At 48.6% G+C, this 24,778-nt stretch overlaps 1 protein-coding gene across 2 annotated transcripts in view; it reads right to left on the reverse strand.

The window, feature by feature from the left end:
* Nucleotides 1–24,778, reverse strand: part of LTO1 (LTO1 maturation factor of ABCE1) — an 89,581-nt gene that overhangs the window by 34,321 nt on the left and 30,482 nt on the right. Inside the window, exons 4-5 of one of the 2 annotated variants that reach the window (XM_068260050.1) lie at nt 23,316–23,433; nt 19,637–20,656 (exon numbers count right to left, since the gene is read on the reverse strand). In XM_068260050.1, the coding sequence (XP_068116151.1) occupies nt 20,588–20,656; nt 23,316–23,433 (187 nt within the window). In that variant the 3' untranslated portion in view covers nt 19,637–20,587. Of the gene's footprint in view, nt 1–19,636; nt 20,657–23,315; nt 23,434–24,778 lie in introns of those variants that run through there. The other variant, XM_068260051.1, reaches the window with a different exon arrangement.

Here is a 24,778-nt window from a genome sequence, read left to right on the forward strand (position 1 = left end):
AATGAGGCCTATGTGTTTAAACTTTTAAAGTACCGTAGACAAATTAATACAATTTAAGATGCTCCACCAAGCTTATATAACTCCAAGTAAACTAATTAAATTTGAACCAACAGGTTCTGGTCCGTGCTGGCGATGCGGTGCCGCCTCGGCTGACTTCGACCATATCTTCTGGTCTTGTCCCAAAATATCCAAACTATGGAAAGAAGTATGTGAAAATATTACAGCTATCATTAAAATCCATGTCTCTCCTGAACCTTTATAGGCCCTGGTGCACACCAAGCGTTTTTTTTTTTTTGTAATGTTTTCAAAACCGCTGCCGCCTGTGAAAACGTTCGGCTAATATATTTCAATGGGATGGTGCACACCGGCGGTTTGAGGTTTTTAGCAAACTGCAAATGTGGGTCCTGCTGCACTTTTGCGGTTTGCAGATGCGTTTCTGCCTCAATGTAAAGTATAGGAAAGTATAGGAAAAACTCAAACCGCTCTGAAAAACGCTAAATCAGAGCGGTGTTCTAGGCGTTTTTGTTACAGTTCAGTAACAGCTTTACTGTAACAATATATGACATCTGCTGCACAAAGACGCTCCAAAAACCGCTAAGCATGTATAGAAAACCTTTCTAAGGGCTCATTCACACTTGCTGATCGCAAAATGCGAGCGATTTTACTAGCGTTTTGCGGCAATTAACGCCAAAAATCACCATGCACACCTGGCGATTTTTTAGCGATCACGTTTTGCACTTCTATAGCACTAAAACGCGATCGCCGAGAAATCGCCTGAAAATGGTGCAGGCTATGCTATGCGTTTGCATTTAGCGTTTTTGGGCGATTTGTGTCGATTAGCGCAAATCGCCCAAACGAGAACGGCCCATAGACTTTTATTACCCTAGCTAGCATTTTGCCCAAATCGCCGGCAAACCGCTCAAGTGTGAACGGGCCCTTAACATGCCTAGAATCGCTCTGAAAATCTGCTTAAAAAAACGCTAGCGTTTTGCAGATCTGGTAGAGGTTTTTGGTGTGCACTGGGCCTTAGGCTGCATTTCCACTTGTGCGGTGCGGAATCGCCGGGAAATCACCGCAGACGAAATTGCATGCGGGTGCGATTTTGCATGCGTTTTTTCCCGCGATTTCGCATGCGATTTCGCATAAGGTAGTAGGTGGGCGATTTTAACCATGTCACTGCCTTTGTAAATTAACATTACCTCCTATGCGAAATTGCATGCAAAATCGTGGGGAAAACCGCATGCCAAAACCGCATGCGATTTCCCTATTAGATACATTGTATGCGATTCGCTTAGCGGTTTGCGGGGAGCGAATTCTGACGGCTCTGCCGTGCAGATTTTCCCCGCACACAAAAACGCTCCGCACAATGCACAAGTGGAAACAGGCCCATCCACTTGTATTGGCTGTGCGAATCGGCATGCGGACAACGCATACGGATTCGCTATAGTGGAAATGAGCCCTTATTGTATTCTGGGTAATATACACACCATAGTCCCAGCGAGAGCCCAAAGAACATTAATTGGTCTTCTATAGGAAAGCTATACTATTGAATTTGAAGCAACCTGAACCACCATCCATTAAATATTGGAAAAAATTAGTCAATAACTCACTGCATCTATATAGAGCTGCCTATATTGCAAGAGGGTGCACCTCCAAATTTAATAAAATTTGGAGCCCATGGACATCTAACAAGGACACAACATGAATCTCTAATTGTGAACAAATGTATAAGATATTTTGGTACTCTTTGGGCTGGTGCACACCGAGCGGCTTTTTTGGGCGTTTTCAGATCCGCTTGCGGCTGCGGATCTGCTTGGTCAATGTATCTCAATGGGGTGGTGCACACCAGAGCGGCAGGCGTTTTGCAGAAACGAAAAATGCCTGGGTGAGGCATTTTTTGGATTGCGGGTGCGTTTCTGCCTCAATGTTAAGTATAGGAAAAACGCAAACCGCTCTGAAAAACGCCTGTTCAGAGCGGTTTTGCAGGCGTTTTTGTTACAGAAGCTGTTCAGTAACAGCTTTACTGTAACAATATATGAAATCTACTATACTGAAAACCGCAGCAGCAATCCGCAAAACGCTAGCAAAACGCCTCATAAAAATAAAAAAAAGCGTTTAAAAATCTGCTAGCATTTTGCGGATCTGCTAGCGGGTTTTGGTGTGCACCGGGCCTTTCTCTGTATTGATTTAGAAGATTACGTTGTGATGATGTTATCAACATATGTTAATAACTCAATATAGTACACAATGATGTGACTCTATTAATAATCATTATACTCTATATTTGGGGGGTGGGGGCCGGAGAACTATACAGCTGGTATGTGAACATGTGATTATACTTTGTAACTCTGTGACGTTTCGATTTCTGTCTCTCCTCACCTGCGTGTGATTGGAGATCGTTCCCCCCCCCCCCCCCCTTTTCTTATGGTTTTTGTTTCATGTTTAAAGTTTAGAAATCAATAAACAGAATTTAAAAAAAAAACACTTTTAAAGACTATATTTCTAGACCCGGATGCATAGATAATCCTTTTGGATCCATTATTATCCTGCACCTTGACACTGCATACTGTAGTTGTGTCTTGCCTTGACTTTGCATAGTGGTGTCTGCGCCTTGACTTTGCATAGTGGTGTCTGCGCCTTGACTTTGCATAGTGGTGTCTGCGCCTTGACTTTGCATAGTGGTGTCTGCGCCTTGACTTTGCATAGTGGTGTCTGCGCCTTGACTTTGCATAGTGGTGTCTGCACCCTGACTTTGCATAGTGGTGTCTGCACCCTGACATTGCATAGTTATGTCTGCACCCTGACTTTGCATAGTGGTGTCTGCACCTTGACTTTGCATAGTGGTGTCTGCGCCTTGACTTTGCATAGTGGTGTCTGCACCTTGACTTTGCATAGTGGTGTCTGCGCCTTGACTTTGCATAGTGGTGTCTGCGCCTTGACTTTGCATAGTGGTGTCTGCGCCTTGACATTGCATAGTTGTGTATGCACCCTGACATTGCATAGTTATGTCTGCACCCTGACTTTGCATAGTGGTGTCTGCACCTTGACTTTGCATAGTGGTGTCTGCGCCTTGACTTTGCATAGTGGTGTCTGCGCCTTGACTTTGCATAGTTATGTCTGCACCCTGACTTTGCATAGTGGTGTCTGCACCCTGACTTTGCATAGTGGTGTCTGCGCCTTGACTTTGCATAGTTATGTCTGCACCTTGACTTTGCATAGTGGTGTCTGCACCTTGACTTTGCATAGTGGTGTCTGCGCCTTGACTTTGCATAGTGGTGTCTGCACCTTGACTTTGCATAGTGGTGTCTGCACCTTGACTTTGCATAGTGGTGTCTGCGCCTTGACTTTGCATAGTGGTGTCTGCGCCTTGACTTTGCATAGTGGTGTCTGCGCCTTGACTTTGCATAGTGGTGTCTGCGCCTTGACTTTGCATAGTGGTGTCTGCGCCTTGACTTTGCATAGTGGTGTCTGCGCCTTGACTTTGCATAGTGGTGTCTGCACCTTGACTTTGCATAGTGGTGTCTGCACCTTGACTTTGCATAGTGGTGTCTGCGCCTTGACTTTGCATAGTGGTGTCTGCACCTTGACTTTGCATAGTGGTGTCTGCGCCTTGACTTTGCATAGTGGTGTCTGCACCTTGACTTTGCATAGTTGTGTCTGCGCCTTGACTTTGCATAGTGGTGTCTGCGCTTTGACATTGCATAGTTATGTCTGCACCAAGACATTGCATAGTTGTGTCTGCGCCTTGACATCGCATAGTTGTGTCTGCGCCTTGACATCGCATAGTTGTGTCTGCGCCTTGACATCGCATAGTTGTGTCTGCGCCTTGACATCGCATAGTTGTGTCTGTGCCTTGACATCGCATAGTTGTGTCTGTGCCTTGACATCGTAAGTTTTGTCTGCGCCTTGACATCGCATAGTTGTGTCTGCGCCTTGACATTGCATAGTTGTGTCTGCGCCTTGACATTGCATAGTTGTGTCTGCGCCTTGACATTGCATAGTTGTGTATGCACCCTGACATTGCATAGTTTTGTCTGCACCTTGACATTGCATAGTTGTGTCTGCGCCTTGACATTGCATAGTTGTGTCTGCGCCTTGACATCGCATAGTTGTGTCTGCGCCTTGACATCGCATAGTTGTGTCTGCGCCTTGACATTGCATAGTTGTGTATGCACCCTGACATTGCATAGTTTTGTCTGCGCCTTGACATTGCATAGTTTTGTCTGCGCCTTGACATTGCATAGTTGTGTCTGCGCCTTGACATTGCAGTTTTGTCTGCACCCTGACATTGCATAGTTTTGTCTGCGCCTTGACATTGCATAGTTTTGTCTGCGCCTTGACATTGCATAGTTTTGTCTGCGCCTTGACATTGCACAGTTTTGTCTGCGCCTTGACATTGCACAGTTTTGTCTGCGCCTTGACATTGCATAGTTTTGTCTGCGCCTTGACATTGCATAGTTTTGTCTGCGCCTTGACATTGCATAGTTTTGTTTGCGCCTTGACATTGCATAGTTTTGTCTGTGCCTTGACATTGCATAGTTTTGTCTGCGTCTTGACATTGCATAGTTTTGTCTGCGTCTTGACATTGCATAGTTTTGTCTGCGTCTTGACATTGCATAGTTTTGTCTGCGCCTTGACATTGCACAGTTTTGTCTGCGCCTTGACATTGCACAGTTTTGTCTGCGCCTTGACATTGCATAGTTTTGTCTGCGCCTTGACATTGCATAGTTGTGTCTGCGCCTTGACATTGCATAGTTGTGTATGCACCCTGACATTGCATAGTTTTGTCTGCACCTTGACATTGCATAGTTTTGTCTGCACCTTGACATTGCATAGTTTTGTCTGCGCCTTGACATTGCATAGTTTTGTCTGCGCCTTGACATTGCATAGTTTTGTTTGCGCCTTGACATTGCATAGTTTTGTCTGTGCCTTGACATTGCATAGTTGTGTCTGCGCCTTGACATTGCATAGTTTTGTCTGCGCCCTGACATTGCATAGTTTTGTCTGCGCCCTGACATTGCATAGTTTTGTCTGCGCCTTGACATTGCATAGTTTTGTCTGTGCCTTGACATTGCATAGTTGTGTCTGCGCCTTGACATTGCATAGTTTTGTCTGCGCCCTGACATTGCATAGTTTTGTCTGCGCCCTGACATTGCATAGTTTTGTCTGCGCCTTGACATTGCATAGTTTTGTCTGCGCCTTGACATTGCATAGTTTTGTCTGCGCCTTCACATTGCATAGTTTTGTCTGCGCCTTGACATTGCATAGTTTTGTCTGCGCCTTCACATTGCATAGTTTTGTCTGAGCCTTGACATTGCATAGTTGTGTCTGCGCCTTGACATTGCATAGTTTTGTCTGCGCCCTGACATTGCATAGTTTTGTCTGCGCCCTGACATTGCATAGTTTTGTCTGCGCCTTGACATTGCATAGTTTTGTCTGCGCCTTGACATTGCATAGTTTTGTCTGCGCCTTCACATTGCATAGTTTTGTCTGCGCCTTGACATTGCATAGTTTTGTCTGCGCCTTCACATTGCATAGTTTTGTCTGAGCCTTGACATTGCATAGTTGTGTCTGCGCCTTGACATTGCATAGTTTTGTCTGCGCCCTGACATTGCATAGTTTTGTCTGCGCCCTAACATTGCATAGTTTTGTCTGCGCCCTGACATTGCATAGTTTTGTCTGCGCCTTGACATTGCATAGTTTTGTCTGCGCCTTGACATTGCATAGTTTTGTCTGCGCCTTGACATTGCATAGTTTTGTCTGCGCCTTGACATTGCATAGTTTTGTCTGCGCCTTGACATTGCATAGTTTTGTCTGCGCCTTGACATTGCATAGTTTTGTCTGCGCCTTCACATTGCATAGTTTTGTCTGTGCCTTGACATTGCATAGTTGTGTCTGCGCCTTGACATTGCATAGTTTTGTCTGCGCCCTGACATTGCATAGTTTTGTCTGCGCCCTGACATTGCATAGTTTTGTCTGCGCCCTGACATTGCATAGTTTTGTCTGCGCCTTGACATTGCATAGTTTTGTCTGCGCCTTGACATTGCATAGTTTTGTCTGCGCCTTGACATTGCATAGTTTTGTCTGCGCCTTGACATTGCATAGTTTTGTCTGCGCCTTGACATTGCATAGTTTTGTCTGCGCCTTGACATTGCATAGTTTTGTCTGCGCCTTGACATTGCATAGTTTTGTCTGCGCCTTGACATTGCATAGTTTTGTTTGCGCCTTGACATTGCATAGTTGTGTCTGCGCCTTGACATTGCATAGTTGTGTCTGCGCCTTGACATTGCATAGTTTTTGGGTTTTTTGCACAGCACGCCTCTTTTTGTGATACACATTGGATGGTCTATGTATGATTGTTGATGAGCTGTGTATGGAGTGTTTCAATTAGGGAATGTATATTTCCACTGCAGTTGCAAGACAAGGCGATATAATGTAATTGTATGTATGTATATATATATATATATATATACATATACATACATACACGCATGCATACACGCATGCATGTGTGATTGGATGCTCAAGCAATTTTAGAACCTGAGATTATATTTATATGTTTTAAAGTGAACCGAGCATCATTTTTAACACCCAGGGCAGCTCTATAGCAAATTAAAAAGCATTCTAAAAATGTGGTTTATTATTAAAAAAAAAAACTTTCACTTTACCTCATTTTTTTACATCTAAGGCTTCTTGCACACAGGGACGTTACAGGCGCACGTTAGTGCAGCCTGTAACGCTCCCCCAACGCACAGCAATGTAACACAAGTGGGCTGTTCACACTGCCCACGTTGCTTTACATTGTAACGCAGCAAAGTGCTGCATGCTGTGCGTTCTCCGCGGCTGAGCCACGTTAGACTGTTTGCTCATGCTCAGTCATGTTGGGGAGGAGGGGAGAGCCGCCGGACACATGGCTAATTAATATTCACTGCACTTGGTGACGTGCAGTGTTTACTTCCTGGAGCGGCCGCTCTGTGCGGCGATTGGCCGGGCGGGACCACGTGATGCCGCATGCGTCCAAGAGTACGCATCACGGCATCACAGACGCCAGAGTGAGCTGCACAGGCGTTGCATTAGGGGCATGTTATGTGCCCTATAACGTCCCCTAAACGCAACGTCCTGGTGTATAACTAGCCTTAGGGTTAAAACAGCCACTTTGTCCATGTCCTGAGGTTGCTGAGCAGGAGATGGTGGAACACAGATAAGAAATCACCTCATTAGACTTAATTGACCACAAACAAACCCCCATTGTACTTCAAACAGAAAACATCAGTTACAGTTGAAGAATTTCACACCTAGCCTGGTCAATGCTAGTTGTAAAATAGCAGGGGTTGAGCTTCTGAACAATGGCAGCCCTTGCAGCTATTTGAAGCCAGGTGTTGCTTGGATCCCTTTAAGCACCAATTAAAGGTACTTTTTGTAACTACTACATAGTATTCCCAGCACTACCTGTTTTGAATATATACTTTTGCTTATACTAGGGATAGTGGGCACCCTAATATACAGGCCAGCAACGGGTGAAAGTTAGATGCAGACATCACTCTGAACTCGCCCTCCACCTTTTTCTCTTTAAAAGAGCCGTTAAGCCCCATCTGCAACATACAAGTTCAATGCAAATTAATACAAGTGTGCAATTGTCATTTAACGCTTGTGCCTTCATGAAAACAGGGAATTTCTACCATATTGGCCCCCTTATGTATACTGTTAGATATCTTAGCTTTTAATTAGTACTGCTCTAATGAGTATTTATGGCCACTTGTCACTAGGGGGCAGTGTGAGACAACAAAAGAAGACTTCTGCTTTCAGTTTCTATATTTTCTGCTAGGAGAGAGAGATCAAAGCATTCCAAGAATTTACAGCACAGCGATTTCTGCAGGCTGAAAACAAAAGCAGTGCACTATCTTAAAGCCAGATAACTCGTTTGTGGCTGTTAACAGGTTAAATGGCCACTGAAGCAAGAGGGATATGGAGGCTGACATATTTGAACATTGCCTGGCTTCTCGCTGATCCTTTGCCTCTAAGGCCTGGTGCACACCAAAAACCGCTAGCAGATCCGCAAAATGCTAGCAGATTTTGAAACGCTTTTTCTTCTTTTTCTGTAGCGTTTCAGCTAGCATTTGCGGTTTTGTGAAGTGTTTTTGGTTTAGTAGATTTCATGTATTGTTACAGTAAAGCTATTACTGAACAGCTTCTGTAACAAAAACGCCTGGCAAACCGCTGTGAAGTGCCGTTTTTCAGAGCGGTTTGCGTTTTTCCTATACTTAACATTGAGGCAAAAACACCCCCGCAATCCAAAATCTGCAGCAACCCGGGAGTATGCGTTTCTGCAAAACGCCTCCCGTTCTGGTGTGCACCACCCCATTGAGATACATTACCCTAGCGGATCCGCAGCCGCAAGCGGATCGCAAAACGCAGCCGAACCGCTCTGGTGTGCACTAGGCCGAATACTTTCAGCCATAGCCCCTGAACAAGCATGCAGCAGATCAGGTGTTTCTGACATTATTGTCAGATCTGATAAGATTAGCTGCATGCTTGTTTGTGGTGCGTGATTCAGGCACCACTGCAGCCAAATAGATCAGCCAGGCTGCCAGTCAATGTGTAATGTTTTAAAGGAAATAAATATGGCAGCCTCCATATTCTTCTCACGTCAGTTACCCTTTAAAGAAAATAGCAGTCGAAAAACTCAGTATAAAACAGTTCATAAACTTTATTGCGTTTTCAATGAACAAAAAAAAAACAAAATTGTCATCCATTGCCAGCTCGGAGTTGTATAGATGAGCCAAACAAACACAGAACATTTATATTGCGCTTTTCTCCTGGCGGACTCAAAGCGCCAGAGCTGCAGCCACTAGGGGGTGCTCTATAGGCAGCAGCAGTGTTAGGCCAGAGCTGCAGCCACTAGGGGGAGCTCTATAGGCAGTAGCAGTGTTAGGCCAGAGCTGCAGCCACTAGGACGCACTCTATAGGCAGTAGCAGTGTTAGGCCGGAGCTGCAGCCACTAGGGCGCCCTCTATAGGCAGTAGCAGTGTTAGGCCAGAGCTGCAACCACTAGGGGGCGCTCTATAGGCAGTAGCAGTGTTAGGCCAGAGCTGCAACCACTAGGGGGCGCTCTATAGGCAGTAGCAGTGTTAGGCCAGAGCTGCAGCCACTAGGGGGCGCTCTATAGGCAGTAGCAGTGTTAGGCCAGAGCTGCAGCCACTAGGGGGTGCTCTATAGGCAGCAGCAGTGTTAGGCCAGAGCTGCAGCCACTAGGACGCACTCTATAGGCAGTAGCAGTGTTAGGCCAGAGCTGCAGCCACTAGGGGCGCGCTATAGGCAGTAGCAGTGTTAGGCCAGAGCTGCAGCCACTAGGGGCGCGCTATAGGCAGTAGCAGTGTTAGGCCAGAGCTGCAGTCACTAGGGGGCGCGCTATAGGCAGCAGCAGTGTTAGGCCAGAGCTGCAGCCACTAGGGGCGCTCTATAGGCAGTAGCAGTGTTAGGCCAGAGCTGCAGCCACTAGGGGGGCGCTCTATAGGCAGTAGCAGTGTTAGGCCAGAGCTGCAGCCACTAGGGGGCGCTCTGTAGGCAGTAGCAGTGTTAGGCCAGAGCTGCAGCCACTAGGACGCGCTCTATAGGCAGTAGCAGTGTTAGGTCAGAGCTGCAGCCACTAGGGGCGCTCTATAGGCAGTAGCAGTGTTAGGCCAGAGCTGCAGCCACTAGGGGCGCTCTATAGGCAGTAGCAGTGTTAGGCCAGAGCTGCAGCCACTAGGGGGTGCTCTATAGGCAGTAGCAGTGTTAGGCCAGAGCTGCAGCCACAAGGAGGTGCTCTATAGTCAGTAGCAGTGTTAGGCCAGAGCTGCAGCCACTAGGGGGCACTCTATAGGCAGTAGCAGTGTTAGGCCAGAGCTGCAGCCACTAGGGGGCGCTCTATAGGCAGTAGCAGTGTTAGGCCAGAGCTGCAGCCACTAGGGGGCGCTCTATAGGCAGTAGCAGTGTTAGGCCAGAGCTGAAGCCACTAGGGGGCGCTCTATAGGCAGTAGCAGTGTTAGGCCAGAGCTGCAGCCACTAGGGGGTGCTCTATAGGCAGTAGCAGTGTTAGGCCAGAGCTGAAGCCACTAGGGGGTGCTCTATAGGCAGTAGCAGTGTTAGGCCAGAGCTGCAGCCACTAGGGGGTGCTCTATAGGCAGTAGCAGTGTTAGGCCAGAGCTGAAGCCACTAGGGGGCGCTCTATAGGCAGTAGCAGTGTTAGGCCAGAGCTGCAGCCACTAGGGGGTGCTCTATAGGCAGTAGCAGTGTTAGGCCAGAGCTGCAGCCACTAAGGGGTGCTCTATAGGCAGTAGCAGTGTTAGGCCAGAGCTGCAGCCACTAAGGGGTGCTCTATAGGCAGTAACAGTGTTAGGACAGAGCTGCGGCCACTAGGGGGTGTTCTATAGGCAGTGGCAGTGTTAGGCCAGAGCTGCAGCCACTAGGGGGTGCTCTATAGGGAGTAGCAGTGTTAGGCCAGAGCTGTAGCCACTAGGGGGCGCTCTATAGGCAGTAGCAGTGTTAGGCCAGAGCTGCAGCCACTAGGGGGTGTTCTATAGGCAGTGTTAGGCCAGAGCTGCAGCCACTAGGGGGTGCTCTATAGGGAGTAGCAGTGTTAGGCCAGAGCTGTAGCCACTAGGGGGCGCTCTATAGGCAGTAGCAGTGTTAGGCCAGAGCTGCAGCCACTAAGGGGTGCTCTATAGGCAGTAGCAGTGTTAGACCAGAGCTGCAGCCACTAGGGGGCGCTCTATAGTCAGTAGCAGTGTTAGGCCAGAGCTGCAGCCACTAAGGGGCGCTCTATAGGCAGTAGCAGTGTTAGGCCAGAGCTGCGGCCACTAGGGGGAGCTCTATAGGCAGTAGCAGTGTTAGGACAGAGCTGCAGCCACTAAGGGGTGCTCTATAGGCAGTAGCAGTGTTAGGCCAGAGCTGCGGCCACTAGGGGGAGCTCTATAGGCAGTAGCAGTGTTAGGCCAGAGCTGCGGCCACTAGGGGGAGCTCTATAGGCCGTAGCAGTGTTAGGCCAGAGCTGCAGCCACTAAGGGGCGCTCTATAGGCAGTAGCAGTGTTAGGCCAGAGCTGCAGCCACTAGGGGGCGCTCTATAGGCAGTAGCAGTGTTAGGCCAGAGCTGCAGCCACTAGGGGGCGCTCTATAGTCAGTAGCAGTGTTAGGCCAGAGCTGCAGCCACTAGGAGGTGCTCTATAGGCAGTAGCAGTGTTAGGTCAGAGCTGCAGCCACTAGGGGCGCTCTATAGGCAGTAGCAGTGTTAGGCCAGAGCTGCAGCCACTAGGGGGCGCTCTATAGGCAGTAGCAGTGTTAGGCCAGAGCTGCGGCCACTAGGGGGAGCTCTATAGGCAGTAGCAGTGTTAGGCCAGAGCTGCGGCCACTATGGGGAGCTCTATAGGCCGTAGCAGTGTTAGGCCAGAGCTGCAGCCACTAGGGGGCGCTCTATAGGCAGTAGCAGTGTTAGGCCAGAGCTGCGGCCACTAGGGGGAGCTCTATAGGCCGTAGCAGTGTTAGGCCAGAGCTGCAGCCACTAAGGGGTGCTCTATAGGCAGTAGCAGTGTTAGGCCAGAGCTGCAGCCACTAGGGGGCGCTCTATAGGCAGTAGCAGTGTTAGGCCAGAGCTGCAGCCACTAGGGGGCGCTCTATAGTCAGTAGCAGTGTTAGGCCAGAGCTGCAGCCACTAAGGGGTGCTCTATAGGCAGTAGCAGTGTTAGGCCAGAGCTGCGGCCACTAGGGGGAGCTCTATAGGCAGTAGCAGTGTTAGGACAGAGCTGCAGCCACTAGGGAGCGCTCTATAGGCAGTAGCAGTGTTAGGCCAGAGCTGCAGCCACTAAGGGGTGCTCTATAGGCAGTAGCAGTGTTAGGCCAGAGCTGCGGCCACTAGGGGGAGCTCTATATGCAGTAGCAGTGTTAGGCCAGAGCTGCGGCCACTAGGGGGAGCTCTATAGGCCGTAGCAGTGTTAGGCCAGAGCTGCAGCCACTAAGGGGCGCTCTATAGGCAGTAGCAGTGTTAGGCCAGAGCTGCAGCCACTAGGGGGCGCTCTATAGGCAGTAGCAGTGTTAGGCCAGAGCTGCAGCCACTAGGGGGCACTCTATAGTCAGTAGCAGTGTTAGGCCAGAGCTGCAGCCACTAGGAGGTGCTCTATAGGCAGTAGCAGTGTTAGGTCAGAGCTGCAGCCACTAGGGGCGCTCTATAGGCAGTAGCAGTGTTAGGCCAGAGCTGCAGCCACTAGGGGGAGCTCTATAGGCAGTAGCAGTGTTAGGCCAGAGCTGCAGCCACTAGGGGGCTCTCTACAGGCAGTAGCAGTGTTAGGCCGGAGCTGCAGCCACTAGGGCGAGCTCTGTAGGCAGTACCAGTGATAGGCCAGAGCAGCAGCCACTAGGGAGCGCTCTATAGGCAGTAGCAGTGTTAGGCCAGAGCTGCAGCCACTAGGGGGCGCTCTATAGGAAGCAGCAATGTTAGGCCAGAGCTGCAGCCACTAGGAGGCGCTCTATAGGCAGTAGCAGTGTTAGGCCAGAGCGGCAGCCACTAGGGGGCTCTCTATAGGCAGTAGCAGTGTTAGGCCAGAGCTGCAGCCACTAGGGGGCGCTCTATAGGCAGTAGCAGTGTTAGGCCAGAGCTGCAGCCACTAGGGGGCGCTCTATAGACAGTAGCAGGGTTAGGCCGGAGCTGCAGCCACTAGGGGGTGCTCTATAGGCAGTAGCAGTGTTAGGCCAGAGCTGCAGCCACTAGGGGGCTCTCTATAGGCAGTAGCAGTGTTAGGCCAGAGCTGCAGCCACTAGGGGGGCTCTATAGACAGTAGCGGTGTTAGGCCAGAGCTGCAGCCACTAGGGTGCTCTATAGGCAGTAGCAGTGTTAGGCCAGAGCTGCAGCCACTAGGGGGCGCTCTATAGGCAGTAGCAGTGTTAGGCCAGAGCTGCAGCCACTAGGGGGTGCTCTATAGGCATTAGCAGTGTTAGGCCAGAGCTGCAGCCACTAGGGGGCGCTCTATAGACAGTAGCAGGGTTAGGCCGGAGCTGCAGCCACTAGGGGGTGCTCTATAGGCAGTAGCAGTGTTAGGCCAGAGCTGCAGCCACTAGGAGGCGTTCTATAGGCAGTAGTAGTATTAGGCCAGAGCTGCAGCCACTAGGGGGCACTCTATAGGCAGTAGCAGTGTTAGGCCGGAGCTGCAGCCACTAGGGGGCACTCTATAGGCAGTAGCAGTGTTAGGCCAGAGCTGCAGCCACTAGGAGGCGTTCTATAGGCAGTAGCAGTGTTAGGCCAGAGCTGCAGCCACTAGGGGGAGCTCTATAGGCAGTAGCAGTGTTAGGCCAGAGCTGCAGCCACTAGGGGGCGATCTATAGGCAGTAGCAGTGTTAGGTCAGAACTGCGGCCACTAGGGGACGCTCTATAGGCAGTAGCATGTTAGGCCACAGCTGCAGCCACTAGGGAGCACTCTATAGGCAGTAGCAGTGTTAGGCCAGAGCTGCAGCCACTAGGGGGCGCTCTATAGGCAGCAGCAGTGTTAGGCCAGAGCTGCAGCCACTAGGGGGAGCTCTATAGGCAGTAGCAGTGTTAGGCCAGAGCTGCAGCCACTAGGGAGCGCTCTATAGGCAGTAGCAGTGTTAGGCCAGAGCTGCGGCCACTAGGGGGAGCTCTATAGGCAGTAGCAGTGTTAGGCCAGAGCTGCAGCCACTAGGGGGAGCTCTATAGGCAGTAGCAGTGTTAGGCCAGAGCTGCAGCCACTAGGGCGCGCTCTATAGGCAGTAGCAGTGTTAGGGAGACTTGCCCAAGGTCTCCTACTGAATAGGTGCTGGCTTACTGAACAGGCAGAGCTGAGATTCGAACCCAGGTCTCCTGCGTCAGAGGCAGAGCCCTTAACCAGCACACTATCAAGCCTCTTTATATAATTTGGCTGTCACCTTAAAGCCCAATCTACACGATACGATTCTATTTACGATCCGATTAAATCTGACATGTCCGATTGGGATTAGATTCAATTCAATTTGATTTGTCATTGTTTTGCAATGGCAAATCGAATTGATTCCCGATCGGACATGTCAGATTTAATCAGATCGTAAATAGAATTGTAATTGAATCGCACAAAGAATTGTATCGTGTACATTGGGCTTTAAGGTGGTCATACACTGATAGATTTGCAGCAGATTCGACCTACAGATAGATTTCTGTCAGATGCCTGTCTGGTCGAATCGGACAGGAATCTATCCGATTCAGATTTCCACAATCTACTGTATCTAAATGCATTACACTAGCAGGTGCAGAAAGAGAGCGACCAAAATTGCCTCTGACCCCTCTCACCCAGCTCACTCCATCTTCCAGCGCATGCCTTCAGGAGTAAGATTCCGGTCAATCGCTACCAAAACCTCTAGACACAGGAACAGTTTTTTTCCTCAAGCGGTAGCCATACTTAATGCTGAACCATGTTAGAGCTGCTAGGACTGAAAGTAATCAGCACAGAACTAAACATGAACAATTCTCACATTGCTTACTGCCACTATACTTATAATGTCCTTAACTTGTAATATTCACACTGTCTGTCCTTGTATTGTTTTTTGTTTGTGTTTGTTAAGCAACTGCCAAGACAAATTCCTTGTAGGTGCAAACTTACTTGGCAAAAAATAAATTGATTCTGATTCTGATTATTGGACTATTAGATCCAATGCAGCTCTATGGGCCATCGATTTGCTGCCAGCAGCAGATCGTCCTAGATCTTCCATCCTGTCAGATAGATCAAATCGATCGAAATCGGCCGCAGATCGATCGAATGGGGAATTTGATGGAATCAATTTCTGATCGATTCTATAGAATTGATCGATCGATGGCTGAAATCGACCAGTGTATGGGTCCCTTAACATTACTTTTCAATAAAGGTCAATGACTGCAGTTCTCTGGCATCCCCTCAGGTGCACACAAACATTTGTCTTCAGTTCAGGCTCAGAAAGTGACCTCAAACTAAAACGCTGCGCACAGCACAATTAATAGAAACATCCAAGGAGTAAAAAAAAAAAAAAAAAAGATCCACTTACCTGGGGCTTCCTCCAGCCCGTGGCAGCCGTCCTGTGCCCTCGCCGCACCTCCGGTGGCTCCTGGTCTTCTCCCCTGGCGCAGCTGACCTCGCCAGGTCGGGTTCTGGGTCGGAGTCTTCTGCGCTCCACCGCGCGGGTCACGTGGTCCGGCCAACGTCATTAGGATGGTACTGCACAGGCGCATACTGCGCTGTACCGTCCTGATGACGTCGGCCGGACCACGTGACCCGCGCGGTGGAGCGCAGAAGACTCCGACCCAGAACCCGAGCTGGCGAGGTCAGCTGCGCCAGGGGAGAAGACCGGGAGCCTCCGGAGCTGCGGCGAGGGCACAGGACGGCTGCCACGGGCTGGAGGAAGCCCCAGGTAAGTGGATCTTTTTTTTTTTTTTAATTCCTTGGATGTTTCCTTTAACCACTTTACCCCCGCCCGTACGAATTTTTCCGTCCCTTTTTCCATCCTTTAACCCCCAGGGCCGCAGAAATCCGTACTTTCCGCGTTCCCGCCGCTGTCCGCGCTCCCGCTCATAAACACGCCGCCCGCCGCTATTAAACACGCCACCGCCCGCTCGCCCGGAGATCAATGAACGGGAAAATCCATTCCCGTTCATTGATCTAAGCCCCACAATGATCCGCTGCTCTCCGATGGGCAGTGCGATCATTGTGAAAAGAAAAAAAAAACACTCACAGCCTCCTAGTACTTCCTGCGAGCGTCCGGAAGGACGCTCGCAGGTGGCAATAAACAAAAAGTTACTGTTGCCATCTTGTGGCCAAATAGTAAAACTACACCCTAAGCATTTTTTACATAGAAATAAATTAGTTTTACACTAAAAATTAACTCATTACCTCCCACACTCCCCATTTTTTTTTTTTTTTTGTAATTAAAAAAAAATTAAAAAATTTACAATAAAAAAAAAAAAACATAAATAGTTACCTTAGGGACTGAACTTTTTAAATATTAATGTCAAGAGGGTATAACACTGTTACTTTATAAACTATGGGCTTGTAATTAGGGATGGACGCAAAACTGAAAAATATGCACCTTTATTTCCCAAAAAATTATTGCCGCAAAACATTGTGATAGGGACATAATTTAAACGGTTTTATAACCGGGACAAAAGGGCAAATTTCATGGGTTTTAATTACAGTAGCATGAATTATTTAAAAACTATAATGGCAGAAAACTGAAAAATAATTTTTTTCCTATTTTCCCATTAAAACACATTTAGAATAAAATAATTCTTGGCATAATGTCCCACCCAAAGAAAGCCTAATTGGTGGCGGAAAAAACAAGATATAGTTCATTTCATTGCGATAAGTAATGATAAAGTTATAGACAAATGAATGGAAGGAGCGCTGAAAGGTGAAAATTGCTCTGGTGTTCAAGGGGTAAAACCCCTCAGTGGTGAAGTGGTTAAGTCACTTTCCTAATCCATCCCCAGTCTAAATAAAAAACAATCCCATTTACTAAAATATCTTTGCTTAAAACTAAAGAGCTTTAAAAAAGCCATCCAGGATAAATACTCCATTTTGTCATTTTCCGATGCAAAATGTCTCGGCGGTGGAACGAACACTAAGAATCCAGTACTGGAGACTTGGGCACAGCCGGCGCCACCATAGACCATAATGGGAATTACATCTATAGCAGCGCACAGGGAGTAACTTCGGTGCCGTCAGAAGACGGAGCTGAAGTTACATTTAAAATACTGTAATTTGGTCGCCAGCAATTGCTGGAAGCCGAATTACATATTTCCTCCACTAGCCACGTGGACCTGGAGGGGGAATAGTATTTAACATTGCCAGAACTTGTGCAGGAGCAGGAGAAGCCGTATACCGGCTGAATCCTGCGCCCAAGTCTCTCGTACTCAGGGACAGAGGACAGGGATGACCCTATGGGATCCAGAGCCTTCCCTCTCCATGGGGGAGCATAGAACTTTTTATTAAGATACAATTGTGGAGAAGAGAGTGCACAATCCCAAGAATGCAAAAACCTCCCAGAATGCAGCTTATCGGTAAGTTGCCCGCATATCACTACATGAAGAACTTTATGAAAACTAAAGTTTTCCTAGAGGGAACCTGAAGTGATAGGAATATGGAGGCTGCCATATTTATGTCCTTTTAAGCAATACCAGTTGCCTGGCTTTCCCGTTAATCCTCTGCCTCTAATACTATTAGAAAAAGACACTGAACAAGCATGCAGGTATTTCTGTGAAAAAAAGATTAGCTGCATGCTTGTTTCTGATGCGATATAGACACTACTGCAATAAGCAGGGCTGCCAGGCGACTGGTATTGTTTAACAGGAAATCAATATGGCAGCCTCCCCTTCAGTTGTCCTTTTAAGGTATTCTACACTGCTCATCACCTGGTCTCTGCAGGCAGCAGGCGAGTATTTAGTCTATGGAAGCTAGGACTGCCAAGTCTAGGCAGCGGCTATCCACACCCATCTGTGAGCTGGAAAATCCTCGCTACCACTACCTGCTGAAACGTGGATCAGGGAGGGCTGGGCAATATAGGGCTGCACTGCTAGCCACTTTTCAACTTCATGTACTTATACTCACATAGGCCAACAAGGCTGTATCTATTAAGCCTAGCCTCCCCCAGAACATGCCAGCTGTGATCAACTCTTCATGGATGGCCCCTCACCCTCCAGGTCTGTATCCCGAGGTACGTACCCTGATCGCACCTGGGCACCTCTACCCTTCCCTCTGCTGAAGAGAGTAGGGACAACAAGAGCCAAATATAGTGTAGTATGACACTGACAGTTGAAATGAAGTATGATAGAGTAACAATCTATACTCACAAAGCAGGGTTACCTCCAAGGAAACCACTGTATAGGCAGGTGGGGAGATTAGACCTGACCCCACCCAGGATTAAGAAGTTGCTCTCCGTAGATGAGGGAAAAAGGGTGCAACTCCGCCTCCACCAGGGGTGGACTTGATATAGAGTAGTATGGATACAGAGGCGCCAAAAAGATAAAAGTATCTAAAAAGTTAAAACCATGAGGAGGCAGGTGGACTTTCCTTCTCCAAGCAGTAGAAGAGCCAGAGGTGCCTGGCTCTTCTACTGACCACATATGCTGTTGCTGCATGCTCTATATGCACGCTGCTGCTCCATGCTCTGTACACACACTGCTGCTCCATGCTCCGTACACACTACTGCTCCATGCTCTGTATACACTCTGCGGCTCCATGCTCTGTACACACACTGCTGCTCCATGCACACACTGCTGCTGCATGCTCTGTACACACGCTGCTGCTGCATGCTCTATACGCACGCTGCTGCTCCATGCTCTATACGCACGCCGCTGCTCTATACGCACGCCGCTGCTCCATGCCCTGTACGCACGCCGCTGCTCCATGCCCTGTACGCACGCCGCTGCTCCATGCCCTGTACACACGCCGCTGCTCCATGCCCTGTACACACGCCGCTGCTCCATGCCCTGTACACACGCCGCTGCTCCATGCCCTGTACACACGCCGCTGCTCCATGCCCTGTACACACCCTGCTGCTCCATGCCCTGTACACACCCTGCTGCTCCATGCCCTGTACACACCCTGCTGCTCCATGCCCTGTACACACCCTGCTGCTCCATGCTCTGTACACACCCTGCTGCTCCATGCTCTGTACACACGCTGATGCTCCATGCTCTGTACACACGCTACTGCTCCATGCTCTGTACACACGCTGCTGCTCCATGCTCTGTACACACATTGCTGATCCATACACACTCTGCTGCTCCATGCTCTGTACACACACTGCTGCTCCATGCTCCGTACACACTACTGCTCCATGCTCTGTATACACTCTGCGGCTCCATGCTCTGTACACACACTGCTGCTCCATACACACACTGCTGCTGCATGCTCTGTACACACACTGCTGCTGCATGCTCTGTACACACGCTGCTGCTCCATGCTCTATACACACGCTGCTGCTCCATGCTCTATACACACGCTGCTGCTCCATGCCCTGTACACACGCTGCTGCTCCATGCCCTGTACACACGCTGCTGCTCCATGCCCTGTACACACGCTGCTGCTCCATGCCCTGTACACACGCTGCTGCTCCATGCCCTGTACACACGCTGCTGCTCCATGCCCTGTACACACGCTGCTGCTCCATGCCCTGTACACACCCTGCTGCTCCATGCCCTGTACACACCCTGCTGCTCCATGCCCTGTACACACCCTGCTGCTCCATGCCCTGTACACACCCTGCTGCTCCATGCCCTGTACACACCCTGCTGCTCCATGCCCTGTACACACCCTGCTGCTCCATGCCCTGTACACACCCTGCTGCTCCATGCTGTGCACACGCTGTTGCTACATCCAAAGTCAACTGTATCAGTGAAAGAAAGGGGGCAGTGCTGTCACTGTGAGCTGCAGGATCCCCCTCTGCATTTGCCTATGGGAAGGGCGCAGACTGGGAGACTGGGAAGGGGGTGCACTGTGTTTCAGGTCCTGAAGAATGGTAGAACATTTTCTACTAAATCTGTATCGCTGGGAAAATCCCAAAATGTTGGTGTAGTAGCTATTGGTTTCAGCCAATATTAAATCCGTTTTCTCTTTTCTTTTTCCCTGTGTTCATTTAAGTGAACTCGAATCCTTTCACAGCACACAATAAAAAGTATTTATTCCACAAACAGTTGCTGAAGAAATTCACTTCTGTGTTCGTTTAGGCAGATTAATATGTATAGATCATTCTTATCAGCAACCGTGAATAGACTGCATGAGAGCTCTGCAGAGGCAGCTCTGTCTTTACACTAAACACTAAGGGTTAAAGAGAAACTCTGATCAAGAATTAAACTTTATCCCAATCAGTAGCTGATACCCCCTTTTACATGAGAAATCTATTCCTTTTCAGAAACAGACCATCAGGGGGCGCTGTATGGCTGATATTGTGGTGAAACCCCTCCCACAAGAAACTCTGAGGACCGTGGTACTCCTGGCAGTTTCCTGTCTGGGAACCTTGCTGCATTGTGGGAAATAGATTACAGCTGTTTCCAACTGCCAACAAAGCATGCAGCAGCTACATCACCTACCAACAGTAAAAATGTCACCATGTGATAAATGTCAGAATGTAAATCAGGGAGAGGAAAGATTTTACAATGGGCAAACACTGACTAAATCATTTATACATAATTACTGTAAAAATGAAGCAATTTTTTTTATTACATTATTTTCACTGGAGTTCCTCTTTAACCCTTTCAATGCCTTCTGCAAAAGTAAAACCAAGTAAAACTTCAGGGATTTTTTTTTAGGATTTCCATAGATTGTAATGAAGATTATTTTCGCCATAAAAGTTATCATGCTGTGGCTAATCTTTTATAGCAAAGAGGACATTCTGAGTTTAGATCCACTTTAAGCCTTCAGGCTGTTCATTTGATGGATTTCGGTATCGGTTCTCTTTACGTTTCGCTTGCCATTCTTATTCCAGACACATCGGCAGTTCCGGGTACTCCTCCAGTAAACACGGCATCGCGGCACTCCAGAATCCGGGCCAGCTCGCGTTTCACCGCCGCACAGCAAGTCACAAGATGGCGGACAGCGGCCAACCTCAAAACGACAGTCCAGCGCCTTCATGATTGATGCTAAAGTCAGGCTGGACATTCAGCATGGAGCAAACCTGCAACAACAATACAGCAGCTCTCATAATAACCGATATAACAGCTTTCAGAACCGCTGTCATCAGCCTTGGGTGATGTATGTATGATTGTATGGTGTGGGGCAAATAATCAGAGATTGAACCCCCAACATCCACATCAATGATGCATAAAAGCTGAAAGGCCACTTGTTTCAACTTTAGTAAAGCAAGTAAAGGGAACCCACAGAACTAGCACATTAACAATGTATAACATCATTAACCACTTCACCACTGAGCGGTTTTACCCCTTACGGCTGGAGCAATTTTCACATTTAAGCGCTCCTCCTATTTGCCAATAACTTTATCACTACTTTTCACACCTAAATGATCTAGATCGTGTGTGTGTGTGTGTGTGTGTGTACAGTGTGTGCGTGCGTGTGTACAGTGTGTGTGTACGTGTGTGTGTGTGTACACAGTGTGTGTGTGTGTGTGTGTGTGTGTGTGTGTGTGTGTGTGTGTGTGTGTGTGTGTGTGTGTGTGTGTCCATTTGTTCCGGTTATCACAACAAGGTATAGTGACTATATTATTTGGCATAAAGGTGTATTTTCTCATTTTGTGTTTTTGGTTTTCTCAAAGTACTTTATTAATAATTACAATCCCTAATTTGCAAAATAACAAGATACACCCTTACGGCATACGTATAACGTAAAAATGTATGTCTTATACTTCAAAAGAGGAGTATCTACGGCCCCGGGACGGGAAGAGTACTCCTGCTGGGTGATACTGCCAGGACTGCAGCTACTAGTTAAAAAATGCCCTATAAAAGAACTTAAGGAGCAAACACATCTATATACAAAAAAAAACGATCACATCAATGGGGGTTGGTCCCTAACTTCTGCAAAGGAGATTTGTTGCACTTTGCCACCATGAGCACTACTTGGAGAAACAATATTAATAAGATGATAACTCTGGTTAAAGTGATGGTCCCATAGAACTTTCATTGGAGGCCAGGCTAGAATCAAATGTTCATCTCCCAGCATGCACTGTGGAAGTCAGGAGCAAGCAACACCGCAAGAAGCTGCAGTTCCTGCCCGGGGACGACGGTTAACCCCATATGGGGGGGGGGGGGAAAGGGGGGCAGAGGAGCAGGGAAAATAATGCCCATCACCCCAACCCTGCCCCCCCAGTGGTACACCCTACCACGAACCCCCTTTATGTGCAGGATTTTAGATTTTTTTACTTCACAGGTGCTCGGGCCCCTTCAAGCTACATACACACACTAAATTGAACTTGGCCGGGTGGCTAATAAAGACTGCCTTGGCCGGGGATCTGGTGTGTACAGCGGCCACCCGATGTCTCCTAAAGATCCAGCATGGCAGACCTCTTTAGGGACCCCCGATGCCAGAGTAGCTCTACGCCGCATGTTATCCCTCCACCCCTCCATTGCAACCGACGTATTGTTTGCCTACAATCCCTGCCGGCCCACAGCCTATGTATGTGCCTGCGAGGCTGTCACTGGGTGCACTTACTGATCACTGACCTCAAATGAAGATTGGGAGCTGTAACCTCAGTATGCATTCCCTGGATTCTTGCCCAAAGCCAGCAGCTCAGACGATTTTGCTTTCCTTATATACTCACGTAAAAGCCTAATGTTTCAGCACAAAAATGTGCTGTAAAGTTACCCCTTTCGGCTTATATGTGAGTCAGTGGAGCAGAACGGATGGTGGAGCAGGTTTTGTTACTGGCAGAGAAGTGTAAGGATTGTGCACTAGTGATCCTGCTCTTACCAGTTGGCTCCCTGCTGTGTCAGTTCCCAGCATCCCCTGCAACATGGGGTGCACTGCACAAGACTACCTGTGTCCCCTGGCTTGTGGAGCGGGGCGTGCAAGCAGCGTGTCTGCGGTACAATGATCGGTGATTCTTCCTGTGTGGCAATCGCTGTGTCTCATATCTATGACACCTTCTGTATCACCCTAGAGGCAAGTCTGGCTATGCTAGAAGGTGATTGACTTGTAATGTGGGAACATCAGGCTACTGTGGATGGGGCTATATTGGGGAGGGGGCTTATACGCGAGTCACTCACTTTTTTTCCTGGTTTCTGTGGGAAAAGTGGGTACCTCGGCTTACAGTACTATGGGATTCTAAAGCTACATACACATGCTAGACCATGGTCATCAGGAACTAACAATTAACGACAGGTTGGCCAAGAATCGTCTAAAATAATAAAAAAAAGTGTCCCAAGGAAGTTAAAAGACAGCGATCATGTAGACCGATCTGTCCTGGCGGCACTTCCAGGGCCTCATTTTCACTCCTCTAGTAACGGTCGGTCAGCAGCCCATCATTGCGACATCCCTGAATTCAAACATACGCTGGCATTGTTCACGCTTGCATTCCGATGACCGCAGTCTGTACGGAGCTTAAAGGATATCTGAAGTGAGAGTTGTTTGGAGGCTACCCCATTTATTTCATTTTAAGCAATACCAGTTACCTGGATATCCTGCTGATCCTCTGCCTCTAATACTTTTAGCCATAGATTCAGACACTACTGCAGCCAAATAGACCAGCAGTGCTGCCAGGCAAATGGTGTTGCTTAAAAAAAAATAAACATTGCAGCCTCCATATTCTTCTCACTTCAGTTGTCCTTTAAGAGTTGCACTACAGCGAGGAAGTGTCAGTACATCAGATTCTACAGATCACGCACCTGTTTTACCTTCCCTCTGATTTTTGTCATATCTTCCTGGAGTTTATCTCTGGTCGGGTCATCGCTGGGGAAACTCTGTATCATGCTTATAAGGGAATCCAGGGATTTCATTTTCTTTCTGCAACAGGGAAAAAAAGATGACTGTAAAAGCAATGACCAAGCTGTGTACCAGTGACCCCTCCATCCCTGAAACGTGTAGTGACATCATCCACTCTGTACCAGTGGCTGCGGCTACCCACACCCCTCCATCCCTGAAACACGTAGTGACATCATCCACTGCATAGTGGCTGCAGCTAGCCACACCCCTCCATCCCTGAAACACGTAGTGACATCATCCACTCTGTACCAGTGGCTGCGGCTACCCACACCCCTCCATCCCTGAAATGCGTAGTGACATCATCCACTCTGTACCAGTGGCTGCGGCTACCCACACCCCTCCATCCCTGAAATGCGTAGTGACATCATCCACTCTGTACCAGTGGCTGCGGCTACCCACACCCCTCCATCCCTGAAATGCGTAGTGACATCATCCACTGCATAGTGGCTGCAGCTACCCACACCCCTCCATCCCTGAAATGCGTAGTGACATCATCCACTCTGTACCAGTGGCTGCAGCTAGCCACACCCCTCCATCCCTGAAATGCGTAGTGACATCATTCACTGCATACCACTGGCTGCAGCTAGCCACTCTCCTCCATCCCTGAAACGCGTAGTGACATCATTCACTGCATACCATTGGCTGCAGCTAGCCACTCTCCTCCATCCCTGAAACGCGTAGTGACATCATTCACTGCATACCACTGGCTGCAGCTAGCCACTCTCCTCCATCCCTGAAACGCGTAGTGACATCCACTGCATACCATTGGCTGCAGCTAGCCACACCCCTCCATCCCTGAAACGCGTAGTGACATCATTCACTGCATACCATTGGCTGCAGCTAGCCACTCTCCTCCATCCCTGAAACGCATAGTGACATCATTCACTGCATACCATTGGCTGCAGCTAGCCACTCTCCTCCATCCCTGAAACGCATAGTGACATCATTCACTGCATACCATTGGCTGCAGCTAGCCACTCTCCTCCATCCCTGAAACGCGTAGTGACATCATTCACTGCATACCACTGGCTGCAGCTAGCCACTCTCCTCCATCCCTGAAACGCGTAGTGACATCCACTGCATACCATTGGCTGCAGCTAGCCACACCCCTCCATCCCTGAAACGCGTAGTGACATCATTCACTGCATACCATTGGCTGCAGCTAGCCACACCCCTCCATCCCTGAAATGCGTAGTGACATCATTCACTGCATACCATTGGCTGCAGCTAGCCACTCTCCTCCATCCCTGAAACGCATAGTGACATCATTCACTGCATACCATTGGCTGCAGCTAGCCACTCTCCTCCATCCCTGAAACGCGTAGTGACATCATCCACTGCATACCACTGGCTGAAGCTAGCCACA

Source organism: Hyperolius riggenbachi, chromosome 11 (genome assembly GCF_040937935.1).
Source record: "Hyperolius riggenbachi isolate aHypRig1 chromosome 11, aHypRig1.pri, whole genome shotgun sequence".
Classification (NCBI taxonomy): domain Eukaryota; kingdom Metazoa; phylum Chordata; class Amphibia; order Anura; family Hyperoliidae; genus Hyperolius; species Hyperolius riggenbachi.